The 13,497-nt window shown below is 55.7% G+C and overlaps 1 protein-coding gene across 1 annotated transcript; it reads left to right on the top strand.

Moving 5' to 3' along the window:
* The first annotated feature begins 1,354 nt into the window (after positions 1-1,354).
* Positions 1,355-12,869, top strand: RHBG (Rh family B glycoprotein). Its single transcript, XM_080648094.1, has 10 exons — positions 1,355-1,585; positions 6,585-6,771; positions 7,271-7,421; positions 7,543-7,690; positions 9,657-9,823; positions 10,136-10,273; positions 10,394-10,527; positions 11,043-11,164; positions 12,176-12,249; positions 12,435-12,869. The coding sequence occupies exons 1-10, from the start codon at positions 1,399-1,401 to the stop codon at positions 12,501-12,503; spliced, it is 1,377 nt and encodes a 458-aa protein (XP_080504220.1). The 5' UTR covers positions 1,355-1,398; the 3' UTR covers positions 12,504-12,869.
* The last annotated feature ends 628 nt before the right edge of the window (positions 12,870-13,497 follow it).

The following is a 13,497-nucleotide window of genomic DNA, read 5'->3' as shown; positions in this document are numbered from 1 at the left end:
CGGTTAGGGCCTGAGCCCCTTCTTGAAATGTCCCTCTTCTTTCTTCACTTGCCCCAGTTCAGGGTTGTCCTTCTAGACTGCCTGTGGACATCCCCTCTCAGGAAGTCTCCATTTCGGTCCTCTTCCTCCTCTCCTCTCCTCTCCTGTGGGTTCTGCAGCCTCTCCTCCTAGGTCCCCAGGGCCTCTGTGCTTCCCAAGGTCACATATTTACCCCAATGGCAGTTAAATTCCCTCCTCAGTGTCTGTCTCCCAACTGGACAGGGGCTCCTGGAGAGGGTCATCTGGTTCATCTCTGAAGCCTGGCTCGCAGTAAGTCTCCTCACTGTCCGTCTACCACCCCAGTGGATGCAAATCTTGCTCGTGTAACAAGGACTGTTGACTCCTAAGTGAGAAGACCCTCCTTCCAACTGGCTTCCCTTCTCTACAGCTGCTGAGGCAGCCCAGAGCCTCTCAGATCCTTACCGGGCTGCGCAGGGAAGCCCCGTGGCAGTGTGGCCCCTGCCCAGCCTGCTGCACTGTGGTGGGGTGCAGGTTGGAGATGGGGAGGCGGAGGTTGGAGCAGGGTAAGCACCTGGCCTGCTGAGGCCCAGACCTCCCCAGCTGGGTTAATCAAGGTCTGGAGAGCCATCTCTTTATCTCTGTTCTCCATCTTTCCGTTTGGAAAAGCTTGAGTAACCCCTCAGCTCTTATGTTAACCCTGGAGGGGCCAGGCCAGGGCCTTTAAAATTTTTCTTTACTGATTTTGAGAGAGAGAGAGAGTAAAGGGAGAGGGAGAAAGAGAAATATCCATGTGAGAGCAGAACATCCATCAGCTGCCTCCTGCACGCCCCCTACAGGGGTTGGAGCAGGCAACCTGAGAGTGTGCCCTGAGGGGAACCCAAAGACCTTTTGGTGCAAGGGACCACGCCCAACCCACTGAGCCACACCGGCAGGGGCAGGTGGGGCCTTTAAGGGGCACCTATTCTTTGGGAAACACTCTTTAAACTAACACAGGTTTGTGGGGGGGGGGTTGTGTGTTTTGTTTTTTTTTAGGGTGCAGGCCCCCTTTCTTCCTTTCCCTCACTGGGTCCGCCGCTGTGCACCAGCAGGCACAATACATACTGAGCAGAACAGCGCCAGGATCAGCTGGGCAGAAACAGGATCTGGGGTCTGAACGCCTCCATCCCTCCCAGACCTTGCTCCACCCCAGGCCTCCGGCCCAGAACCCCGCCGCTCTCCCCCCCACCCCCACCCCCCAATCCCCGGGAGCAGCAGAGGGCTAGGTCTCCTCGTGGGCGTGGGCGAGGCCGCCAAGTGGGAGGGCTCTGCAGGTGGGCTGGATCTGGCTCCTGTGAAACCTGCCCGGCACGCCCGGGAGTGCCTGTCGGCGCCCAGAGCCGGAGCCAGAGCCTCTGCCCCATGGCCGGAACCCCCCGCCGCGCCGCCAGCCGGCGACTGCCGCTCCCCCTGCTCTGCCTCCTCTTCCAGGGCGCAACCGCCATCCTCTTTGCGGTTTTTGTCCGCTACAACCACGAAACCGACGCTGCCCTCTGGCACTGGGGCAACCACAGTAACGCGGACAATGAATTTTACTTTCGCTACCCAAGTGAGTGTGGGTGAGGGCTCGCGGGGAGCAAGGACCCCCAGGAGGGCGCATTTGGGTGCCCAGATCTACCCCCAGGGGTAGGTGGGCAACCCTCTCGCCCTGAGATGAAGATGCCCCAAATTTATAATAACACCTTTCCCTAGCGTCTGCCATGCTCCAGGTTTATGCTGAGGGCGGTACACGCATTATCTCCTTTAGTCTATAAACTAGACAGAGGTGGGGGAACTGAGGCTCAGAGAGGTTAGGTGGCTGTTCAAGGTCATGCTGTCAGAATTGAGGGAGCTCGGACTGAAGCCCAGAGCCCAAGCCCCAGCCTTGACCGCTGCCTTGTCCCTCTCCCAGTCGGCCTAATGAGGTTTGCGGGGCTGTTGCAGAGAATTCGCCTTTCCTCAGCCTCCACCCTGACCACAGGAAGGAGAACGCTTCTGGGCAGGGGAGCCAGGGAGTGGCGTGCAGCAGGTGGTAATAGCAGGTCGCAAGAAGGCAGTCAGGACTAGGGGGGCTCAGGCACTTCTTCCCTGGTTGCCTAGAGCTGGCCCTCCCAAAGTCAGAGAGAAAATGATTGCATCGACTTACCAGCCAGCCACAGAGTAGCAGTCCCCGGCCCTGAGAAAGAGGCAGGGCAGGGTCATCAGCCCATTTAACAGGGGAGAAAGCAGAGGCTCAAAGAGGTTGTGACTTGCTTATGATCACCCATCGTGTGAGTGGCAGAGTGGGAACTGGGACTCGGGCATTCCAAGCTCCTTGCACCACAGTTCAGCTGCCTGCTGACAAGGCCTAGGAAGGGGAGGGTTAATCCCTGACTCCTGCTGGGACAGAGCCTCTCGAGGTTGGGGGCCCAGCCTTGAGATTCGGGCCCTGCGTAGCTGAGACCAAGGACATCAGACTCTCAGACTTCACCACAAATGCTTGGGCAGGTCTTCTTTGAGCCTCAGTTTTCCCATCTGGGCAATGGGGAGAAGGATGCCTCATGTGAAGGATATACGTGCAAAGAAGGCCCAGAGTGTGAGAGTCTCCTATAAAAAAAAATCTACTTTCTGTATGCAGAGCTGGCAGCAGGCTGTCCCCACCTGACCCTCTCCCAGCCCCAGCGTGACAAAATGAAGCTCACAGTGCTGAGGATCTGGAGGGTGAGGTGGAGGTTTGGACCTGGGCATAAAGTGCCAGACCCCCAGACATCCTAGGCAGAGTGGGGTGACAGCCCCTCCCTCACCCCAGCCCTGGCTGGACAAGGTGAGCCATGGAAGCTGGGATCACAGCCAGAGCCAACAGGCTGGAATGGTAGACTCTTGGGGTCATGCATTGTCCGGAGAGACAGGGAGTTGGGAGGGAACAGTTCACAGGCTGAGAGAAGTAAGCTCTTGTCCAAGGGCCTGACCCAGCTGCCTACCATGAACCCCCAATTGCTTCTCCCCTGGGCCTCCCTGAAGGCCTCCAAGCCCCGCTTGTTTCCGAGTCCTCCCTGAAACCTGCCAGCTTCTCACCCCTCTGAGGGGTGGGCTCGCCTTGGACACCGCTGCCCGCCCCGCACTGCAGTAAGAGGAATGGCAGTTGGGAGTCCTCCCTCTTTTTCTGCCCCCGGTTTCCACCCCTGTGGACTTGGGACCCTGGTGCGGGGGAAGGTTGGGGAGGAGGGAGGTGTGAGGTCCCTGGAGCCTGTGGCTTTGATGAGCCGGGTCTTCACCTGTCCTTGTGTACAGGGGACGGGATCAGGGCCAGAGTGGGTGTAGCCACCACTCTTTGATTTGGGAGATGAAAGGGAGCTCTGCAAACTGTTGTTGTGCTGGGGGACGAGCCACTGCCAAGGGCATGGCGACTTTGAGGGTCTGCTGTTCTGTCTGTAGGAAGGGCCCTCAAAGCCCATCTGGTCAACTCTACCAAGATGTGGAGAGAGCCAGAGAGAACATGTGGCTGCCCCAGACCGCACAGCAAGCTAGCCAGGCTGGAACCCGGTCTCCTGGCTCCCCCTCTGCAGCCTTTCCCCACGCTTCTTATCCTATTAAGCCGGTATTGGAAAAAGGAAAGAAGAGAAAAACCTAGGGTTACAGGGACCACAGAGACAAAGATGAGGAAGGGGTCCAAGACAAAAGCACAGGCAGGTCCCTTTTATACGCCTCGGGGACCTTCCTTAAGATAGATGGAATCATCTTGGAAGAGGCGGGGCAGGGGGGATGTGACCAGGACCAGAGTGGTTTGTGTGACCTCTTCTAGGAGAATGCAGACCCATCTGTCCCCTTAAAGACAGGAGCACGGAGAGTGGGGGGATGGCCTCCCCATCTTGACACTCGTTTTTCCTGCTCCTCATATTTTACATCCCCACTTTACAGATGAGGAAACTGAGGTTCAGAGAGGTTATGTGGCTTGTCCAAGGTCACAGAGTTAAAAGGGGAGAGCTGGAATTTAATTTAAATGCTAAAGCCCCAGCTTTAACTTTCCTTGTCCCATAATCTCAATCTTGTTCAGGAGTCATCCATCTAGAGGGGTTGGGGAGGGGCAGTTAGGGAAAGAAAGAGGGCACTAGATGGCTCTACAGAGCTTTTATCTTCTCTCCAACCCCCTGAAGGGACGGGGAGGGGTCACCTTATCCATCCCCCTGCCTCCAGCTGGCATAGCCCATGGAGAGTGTCTGTGAGCAACATTCTCCACGGAAGGAGATTTCTTGATGTTTAGACTTCAGTTGAAAGGCCAAGGGATTGAGTTTTGATTCCAAACAAGCCTGAGGTGGGAGACGTAAATATTGTTGCCATTTAAAACAAGTTCTGGAGTGGTTTCGGCAGGTAATGGGCACAGAGCCCTGTGACCCAGCCCCCTTCGTTATCTTTCTGTCTGTCCTTGGGCAAAAGAACGACATGGATCCCCTTTATTGTCTGCACAAGGAGAGAAGAAGGCAGGCAGTGAGGCCTAAAAGAACAGCGCCTGTGGGTTGAGTTCCAAGTGAGGTCTCTCCTTTTCTACTGGTTTCCCGACCTGGGAGGGAAGAGGAGTTTGGGTGGTTTGGGGAATGGGCCTGCTGGAGAAGGGACACCGTGTTGGGACCGTTTAGGAAGGCGGGTGGGGCTCTAGATCCTCACTCCCCTGGCTGCTGGGGCTGGCAGCACGTACCCAACCCTCTGCAGGGGCTTGCAAACTCATTTCCTGTCAGCCCCCACACAGCACAAAAAAGCATCAAAGCTCGCTTCTCTCCACATCATCGATTACATTCTGAAATTCAAGAATACATTTTTGGCTTGTTGGAGCTTCTCCAGATTGAACAAAAAAGATGACCGTGATTTTGTTTTCTTTATGATTTGTCTCTTTCTACAAGGGACTTGAGGTCATTCACCACAAAAACATGTGTGTAAGAAAAGGGAAGCAGAACATGGTGATGAACACCTTCAGGGCCTCTCTATAGTTGCTGCGGTTGAGATTCCAGTGTAGCTCTGAGCTTCCAGGCGGCCAAGGAAAAAAGGGAATATCATCAGTTGTGTGTTCTCATCAGAGCCAAGGAAGCCGCACATATGTGATGCTTTGGTTTCTTGATGTCCGTCTTTCACGCGTGTAAGCACAGGGACCGTGGCTGCTGCATTCTGAGAGCCCGATGCGCCCGCGCTCGGGAAACATCTGTCGCCTGAACGCGGGAAGGCAGGCTGCTTCCTCGGGGAAGTGACGTTTCCTCACACTGTGTTCTAAGCAAAAGTTCTCCCGTGGAGCTATAAAAGGGGAGCTTAGGGTCATGGCTGACCCTGTTTCTCAATAACTTATTTACAACAAATGCAACAGCAGCACGCATGAAACACTGTCTGTGCTGTCTTAAATGAAAGCCAGCGATACAGAGCGTGGCGCTGTACACAGAGACCCCGGGCTGAGGAAAGAGGCCCCACTGCGTGCCCAAGGTCGCACTGGCTTGTGTTTCAAACCCCATTTACAGTAGACGGGAGAGGTATTCAGACCTAACACTAAAGCAAATTATTTGTATGTACCTTATTGTCAGTGTCACTGTACATTGCTTTATTATCGTAGTTTTTTATGCCCAGGAGTGCAGAATAGAAAGCAAACAGAAGAGGCCCCAAATCTCCCTGCCCAGAAACCCCACTGACAAGTAAAAATAGTTCAAGTAATTCTTCTATAAAAATAAAAATAAATCGTACTATAAAAAGAAACAAACTAAAAGGCGAAAGCCTCCTTCCCAGAGTTGCCGCGTTGTGTAACGCCAGGAGCATCCTTTGCCCTGGAGTCAGTGCCAGCAGTCCCGCCCCGCCCCGCCCTTCATGTCCTTTTCCCTGAGGTGATCTGTTAACAACTTAAAGCTATTTTGGTAAAGTATTATTATTATTTTTTTAAAATATGTTTTATTGATATTTTACAGAGAGGAAGGGAGAGGGATAGAGAGCTAGAAACATCGATGAGAGAGAAACATCGATCAGCTGCCTCCTGCACACCTCCCACTGGGGATGTGCCCGCAACCAAGGTACATGCCCCCGACCGGAATCGAACCCGGGATCCTTCAGTCCGCAGGCCGACACTCCATCCACTGAGCCAAACCGGTTTCGGCTAAAGTATTATTTTTTTAAATTTAAATTTCTCAAAAGGGAGAGGGATAGGTTCTGAAGTATGAGGGATGGAGGTTAGACATCAAGAAGGACTTCCCAGCAGAGAGGGACCATTGAAGAGACGCCTGGAGGGAGAGAGGATTGTGAGCATGGTGGGACAGGGGTTGCAGCGGGAGAGACACAGGTGGGACTTTTTTGGTAAGTGGTTGTAAGAGACCAGAGATAGGGCAAATGAGGGGGCAGAGAAGAGAGCAGAAAAAGGCTCTATGGCCCTTGCTCTGACACGGGGACCTCAGGGATGGTCTGGGTCCCACTGTTCCAAGCTGGCCAGCTCGGCACAGGTGGCTCAGTCTGGGCGTCCCAAACTCCCCAAACACTGGGGAGTTCGACAGCTCGAGCCTCAAGAGCGGGGCGGGCTGGGTGGCCGCTGGGTTTGCGGGTGGTCGGCAGAGCGTCCCCAATGCCCCCAGGCTTCCAGGATGTGCACACCATGGTGTTCCTGGGCTTCGGCTTCCTCATGGCCTTCCTGCAGCGCTACGGCTTCAGCAGCGTGGGCTTCACCTTCCTCCTGGCGGCCTTTGCCCTGCAGTGGTCCACGCTCATCCAGGGCTTCCTGCACTCCTTCCACGGCAGCCACATCCACGTTGGCGTGGAGAGGTGGGCAGCCGCTGCCGCCCCTGCTCGCCCAGGTCTGCCCGGGAGGCCCCTGCTCACGGGACCCCACTTAAGCCCTGACCTTCACGTTGCTCTAGGATGCAGGTTTCTGACCCATCCGTTGATTTCTCTTAGGGGCCCTGCCTGTTCTTGCTGCCTGATTTCTTCTCCCAACCTTGATCCACACACTCAGCCACACCCCTCTCCCCATTCCTTTAAGCCCCTTATTACCCAAGAGCTGTTGGGAGGGTAGAGCGCTTCATGGAGGAGCTCCTAGTTCAAGATCCGGTTCTTCCACCCCACCTGTCGGCTTTGTTTGCTGAGTCCCAAAACCTACCTCCCTGAGACTGTTTTCCTCATCTACACAAAGGCACTGGAGAGCTCTCCCCTCCTACGGGGAAGAACTTAGACGTGCAGTAGGCTCCTAGCTTCCTCCCCTGAGCCCTTCCCCCAGGGCTCCCCGGGTTCGGCCCTCTCTCACCCTCCCTGTCCTACCCTCCAGCATGATCAATGCTGACTTCTGCGCTGGGGCTGTGCTCATCTCCTTCGGCGCCGTGCTGGGCAAGACCGGGCCAGCCCAGCTGCTGCTCATGGCCCTGCTGGAGGTGGCACTGTTTGGCATCAACGAGTTTGTGCTCCTTAGTCTCCTGGGGGTGAGTCTGGATGGGGATGGAGCCAGGGTGGGGGTGGCCAAGGCCAGGCCCTGCCCAGGGCCAGGGGGAGGGGTGGGGCAGTGGGGCAGGGCTCCCCTCCACCTCAGCTCTGCCTCCCCAGGTGAAGGATGCCGGAGGCTCCATGACCATTCACACCTTTGGTGCCTACTTTGGGCTGGTCCTCTCACGGGTGCTCTATAGGCCCCAGCTGGAGAAGAGCAAGCATCGCCAGGGCTCCATCTACCATTCGGATCTGTTTGCCATGATTGGTGAGGCCTGCCAAGGTGGGGTGGGGTGGGGTGGGAACCAGTTCCAGGGACCCCTGATAGGGGCCAGAGAGGAGGATCTCCAGACAAGGTCTCAGGGTGCTGCCTGTAGTCTTTGGGGTTCTGGCTGAGAACTCCCTTCCTACTCGGATTCTTCCTGGAGAGTCCGGGACTTGTGCCCCTCCTCCTGAGCAGTTTTATGACAGGTTCTTAGAACTCAGCCCGGTATGCGCAGGCCCTGAGGCCCATTCCCATGGGCCTTCCAAAAATGTTGGCACCAACCCTTGCTTAAGCCCTCCAGGGCTCACCACCCACAAGTCAGAAACCAGACTCATCAGCCTGGCACCCAGGCCTCATCCTCCTCCTCCCTCCCAACTCCATCTCCCTCACACTAGGCTTCTCCCACCTCGTACCCCCAGGCCTTTGTCCCCAGGGCTGCCTCCCACGCCTAAGGACACTTCCTCCCAGAAGCCCCCGCCCTGGGGTTGGGGGGTTGGAGTTTGTGCGTCTCCCCTGGGAGCAGTAGGGCTTGACCTGTGAGCACCAGTCACCACCCTGGTCTTTTAAGCAGGTACCTCCACCCTGGCCTCTGCTCCTCTCTCTACCTTCATAAACGAGCCAGAAAAGGAATTGATTTTTTTTCTTTTTTTTAAAGATATGTTTTTACCCCCACTGCTAAACTTGACTGTTTTAAAATATATATATATATGTATATATATATATATATATATATGTTTTTACTAGTCTTAGAGAGAGAGGAAGGGAGAAGGATAGAGTGATAGAAACATCGATGAGAAAGAGACATCAATGGGCTGCCTCCTGCATGCCCCCTACTGGAGATCAAGCCTGAAACCCGGACTTGTTCCCTGATTGGGGTTGGAACCAGGGAACTCTTGGTTCATGGGTCGATGCTCAACCACTGAGCCACACGGGCCAGGCCAATCTTTTGTGTGGGTGGGGGTAGTATTGAAAAATAACTGGAGAGAGGCTGGTTTTGTATTTCGTGCTCGGTTTGCTGTGAAATAGAGTACATGTAACCCTAGGGCAGCGGAGGCCTCCTTGCCCTTTGAGACCCAGATACGTTTGGCTTTAAGTCCAAAGACTTCCCCAAGATTTCCGTGCGGCCCCAGAGGCCTACATGCTCAGCTCTCCTCCGCCTCCTACATGCTCAGCTCTCCTCCGCCTCCAGATCCTTCCACACAGACACGTGGCCTTTCCTTGGTTCCTCCCCACGCTCTCCCTCTGAGCACCCGTGGGCGAGTGGGGTGGATTTTATGGCAGGCTGTGGGGTTGCAGGGAGACGTTACATGGCACACCCAAGGACCACTCAGCACCAAGGGGCAGTCCCTTCAGCCCCTTGCCAAGCTCACCCGACCCTAACGGTCCCAGCCTTCCCTCACGTTGCCCCTGGGCCCTCCTCCCTCTCCCTCCAGGACTGACCTGGGAACCTCAATGGACAGGCAGGGCATACGGAGCTCCAGTTCTTGCCCTGAAACGCCCAGGCCCAGCCCAGCCATTGCTCGGCAGACAGCGGCCTCTCCTGCACACTGCAGGGCCCACCTTTCTAGGAAGTCATTGAGGTTATAAACCAAATTATCTTCCTGACAAGCAGATCCAGTGCCCAGCTCAGTGCCTGAAATGCAGTGTGCTTTGTCTGTTTTTCCTTTCCTGATACTTAAAAAAACACACCCTCAACCCTCTGGTTTTCAATTAAGTGGCTCCCTTGTGGGCCAGAACCCCTCGGTAGCTACTGTGTGCTGAGCATTTAGTACCTACTAGGCCGTGGGCTAAGCACTTCCTGTGTGTCATCTCATTTAGTCCTCACTTGATGAGGCAGGTATTATTATCCCCACTTTACAGAGGAGGAAACTGAGGCTGCTGAGAGGACATGACTTATCTGCAGTTACAGCTTGTGCCTCGTGGGGAGCCACTTCCTTCCTCTCACTCTGCCTGCTTCCCCGCCATTTAGGGACCATCTTCCTGTGGATCTTCTGGCCTAGTTTCAACTCTGCACCCACTACGCTGGGGGACGGGCAGCATCGGACAGTCCTCAACACGTACTACTCCCTGACCGCAAGCACCCTCAGCACCTTTGCCTTGTCCGCCCTTGTCGGGAGGGATGGGCGGCTGGACATGGTATGGGAAGGAGGCCTTGGGAGGAGCAGAGGGAGGAGCTGAGAGGGAGAGGTGAGGTCTGAGACCCTGCAAGGCCTGTTCTCTAGGGCCGCAGGGAAGGGCACAGGCACATGGAGTTCCACCTGCACTGGAGGCGGGGGGGGGGGGGGGGCAGAGTGTGAGACAGTGGTACAACAGCAGGAGAGTCAGAGGTTAGATGGTGGAGGGACTTCCAGAAGCAGTGGGCGCCCCGTGGCGGATGGGCTTGGGCTGGGTGTGGGTGTGACCATTTGGGAAGGGCCTCCAATGCCTTGCTCTTGCCTGCTCCCTTAGGTCCACATCCAGAATGCAGCACTGGCCGGAGGGGTTGTGGTGGGGACATCAAGTGAAATGATGCTGACACCCTTTGGGGCTCTAGCAGCTGGCTTCCTGGCCGGAACTGTCTCCACGCTGGGGTACAAGTTCTTCACGGTACAAATGCCCCTCCAGCCCTGGGCAGAACGGGGTCTTCAGGGCCCCTCCTCCCACCTCTCTAACAGGCCTGGGGTGGGAGGGGCACACAAGACTCATTATTGGTGTTCTGTCCTCCAGCCCATCCTTGAGTCAAAATTCAAAGTTCAAGACACATGTGGTGTCCATAACCTTCATGGGATGCCTGGGGTCCTGGGAGCCCTAGTGGGGGTCCTCGTGGCTGGGCTGGCCACTCACGAAGCTTACGGAGATGGGTAAGTTCCCTCCTCCCCGCCCCCTCCCCGGCCCATTGATCCACACTGAAGTCATTACCCCTTGGAATGACCTCCCTCACTCTCTCCCCTCGATGTGCACCAACAAAAAAAGCATTTTCATTTATTCATCCCTATTCTGGGAGCTGAGGAAACCAGAGTGAGCAAGACCAACCCGGGGGACTGCCTTCCTGGTCCTCGGTCAAGTTTAGCAGGTCATTGAACAAATGATTTCAATAGTGTGACTAAGGGATCAGTGAGAGATAATGAGCCTTATGATCGACTTTTGCACATCAAGGCTCAGAGGATAGGGCAGGCAAAAGTGACCCTCAAACTAAGTCTCGAAAGGTATGTGGGTGTCTGTTGTCACACGAGGGTGGGCGGGGGTTCCAGGCTGTGGGCCTGACTGAGGCAAAGACAAGACTCAGCCGGATGGGTTCCCCTGAGGCCCTTTGGCGGCTGCAGGATGCAATGCTCTCGTGCACTGACGGCCCACCTCCCCACCACCTCTCCTGCAGCCTCCAGAGCGTGTTTCCACGCATAGCCGAGGGCCAGCGCAGTGCCACGTCTCAGGCCATGTACCAGCTCTTCGGGTTGTTTGTCACACTGACACTTGCCTCTGTGGGTGGGGGTGTTGGAGGTGAGTGCTCTTGGTTGGGAGTGGGGGGCTGGCAGGAGCTCCAGGGAGGGCAGAAGACAGAGGAAGGGGCTTCTCTGGAGGGAAGGCCATGGGAACCCGTGCCCCTGACATTTATTTACTCGGATATTTATTGAGCACCTACACTGTGCCAGGTGTGGGGTGGGGTTGCAGAGTTCAGGGGTTACCTCCTCCAGGTAAGGAGGAGCAAGTGGGCACTTGTTTCCTCCTGGTGCCAAGGAAAGGTGGAGCACTCAGCAAGGGCCTGAGTTGGGTTCCTCTACTCTGGTTCTGTGGCTTCCTTGTGCTGCTCGCTCTACCCACTAGAGGGCAGTCCAAGCTCAGGCTGAGTCCCTGAAGGAGCTGGCGGGCTGTGTATATTGTTCCTCCCTCAGGGGCAGGGAGCCAAGGAGGTGGCTTGGCTTACCACTAGGTTGCAGCACAGAAAACTTCCACAGAGGCTGACTGCCCACTAATGCTGGGTCAGGCAGTCCTTCCTGATGTCTGGCCTTGGTCCTTTGGGTCATCAAAATAAAAGCTTTGACTCGGCATCTTCACCCTCCTGCTCTCAACTCGAGACTTTCATTCTCAGACAAGGTTCAATCCATTCATTCATCTAATTATTATTCAGTACACACTTTCTGCACCCTCCTGGACAGGAGGCCACAGAAAGCAGCTGCGGTTCATGAGAGAATCACCATTTGGTTCATTACCAACCGTGCAAAACGTGAATTAATTACTTAACTTCTCTGAACCTCAGTTCCTTCTCTGTAATACAGGGATCACATTCACCTTCAGGATCACTACGATTACTCGGGAAGGAAATGCTTGTCAAGCCCTTTGCATGGCATCTGGCACACAGTAGGTGCTCAACAAATATGGCTGTGACTTGCCTGGGCTAGGCGACTAGGCATCACGCTGACCTCCCGGCTCCTCTGTGCCTGTGGCACCGGGTGGCCATCTCTCCCATGGGGATAGCAAAAAGCCTCACACATCTTCCCCTACCACCACCAGGGTGCCTACTAAAGCTGCCCTTTCTGGATGCCCCTCCAGACTCTCAGTGCTACGAGGACCGGATTTACTGGGAGGTAAGACCGAGCTGTAGCCCCTCCGGCCCACAGGGCCCTGTCACCCTGCCTGCCTCACTTCCTATGATCCAACCTGCCTCTTTCCTCCCTTGCCTGCTCATTCTCCTTGGGGGTGTGCCCCTGAGCTGTGGCATTCAGCCACCTGGAGCCACCCCTTTACCTGCTCCCCCACCCCTGCCCTCCAGGTGCCTGGGGAGCATGAAGATGAAGCCCAGGGACCTCTGAAGGAGGAGGAACTAGACACTCAGGCCTAACTCGCTTCCAGCCCTTGAAAGGATGCTCTCCTTTTAGAAGACAATGCCTGGCTACGCTTGGGAAGTTCTTTTGTCGCTCCCGTCCTTCCTTACGCTGCAAGAAGGAAGTCACGCGTCAGAAAGAGCCTCTTTTCCACAGGCAGCCCTAGGGGAAGGGCTGTAGGAGGCGCGGGAGATGGTGTAGGAGCAGGGCTATAACTGGCTGTGGTGAGGGGGGAACCTCCGAGCAGCCTCACCACCAGCAGCAGCAGCCACAACCTGCAAGTGAGGCACCCAGGTGACTGCTGACCCACTGGCCCAACATCACACCGTTACAGTGTGACAGGGCCTGCCTCTCCGCGGGTGATAAACACCACTGTCACCAGGGACGCTGACTCCTTCCTTGTGCACTGGGGATTTGGGGAGTTCCTCCCACCCTCTAACTCAGTGTTAGAAACTTGGGGTGGGAAACGTCTCACCTCCCTGGGTCTCTGGAACTCCCTCTGGGATGCTGTGTCCTACCAGGTGGGTACCCAGCATGGGCTTGTCTGCCTGAAGAGACAGGGAAGGGAGCTCACTCTCCCTGGACCCTGGGGCTGCTGGAGAGTTCTAGTCCAGAACTGCTGTCACTCTGACCCTCAACTTGGGCAGCTTCTGAGCAGAGTAGGAGGAGGGCACCCACAGGGCCTAAGAGGGGCATAAGGAGTTCTTTGCCGTTAACTCCTCAGAAGCTGGAAGCAGCCAGACACCGCCTGATGTCCCTGTCCCAAGTCTGAGGAGTAGAGGAACTCATGCGAGTTGCCTCTGAGAAGGGCCTCCCGCTGCTTCAAGTCATCTGACCACCAGAGGGCACTCCAGACCCAGCAGAGGAGGCGGAGGCTTTCTGGCCCCTCTGTCCCTCTATCAAGAATGGAAGTTCTTCCTATAGCCTGACTTCAGCTCTGGTCCTCACCACTCGTGCCACAACCTTTTTTGAGCTCCCAGGCCCCACTACATGTCAGGCGGGTGCTAGGGC

Source organism: Plecotus auritus, assembly GCF_963455305.1.
Source record: "Plecotus auritus genome assembly, chromosome: 12".
NCBI classification, from domain to species: Eukaryota; Metazoa; Chordata; class Mammalia; order Chiroptera; family Vespertilionidae; genus Plecotus; species Plecotus auritus.
Note: the sequence above shows the minus strand (reverse complement) of the source record. Positions and strands in the feature narration are given on the sequence as shown.

Excerpts from the sequence above, each read along its gene's own strand:
- RHBG (XM_080648094.1), top strand. The coding sequence starts at position 1,399 with ATGGCCGGAACCCCCCGCCGCGCCGCCAGCCGGCGACTGCCGCTCCCC. Across the intron at positions 6,772-7,270 it reads ATCCACGTTGGCGTGGAGAG|CATGATCAATGCTGACTTCT; the intron begins GTGGGCAGCCGC and ends CCTACCCTCCAG. Across the intron at positions 7,422-7,542 it reads TGCTCCTTAGTCTCCTGGGG|GTGAAGGATGCCGGAGGCTC; the intron begins GTGAGTCTGGAT and ends CTGCCTCCCCAG.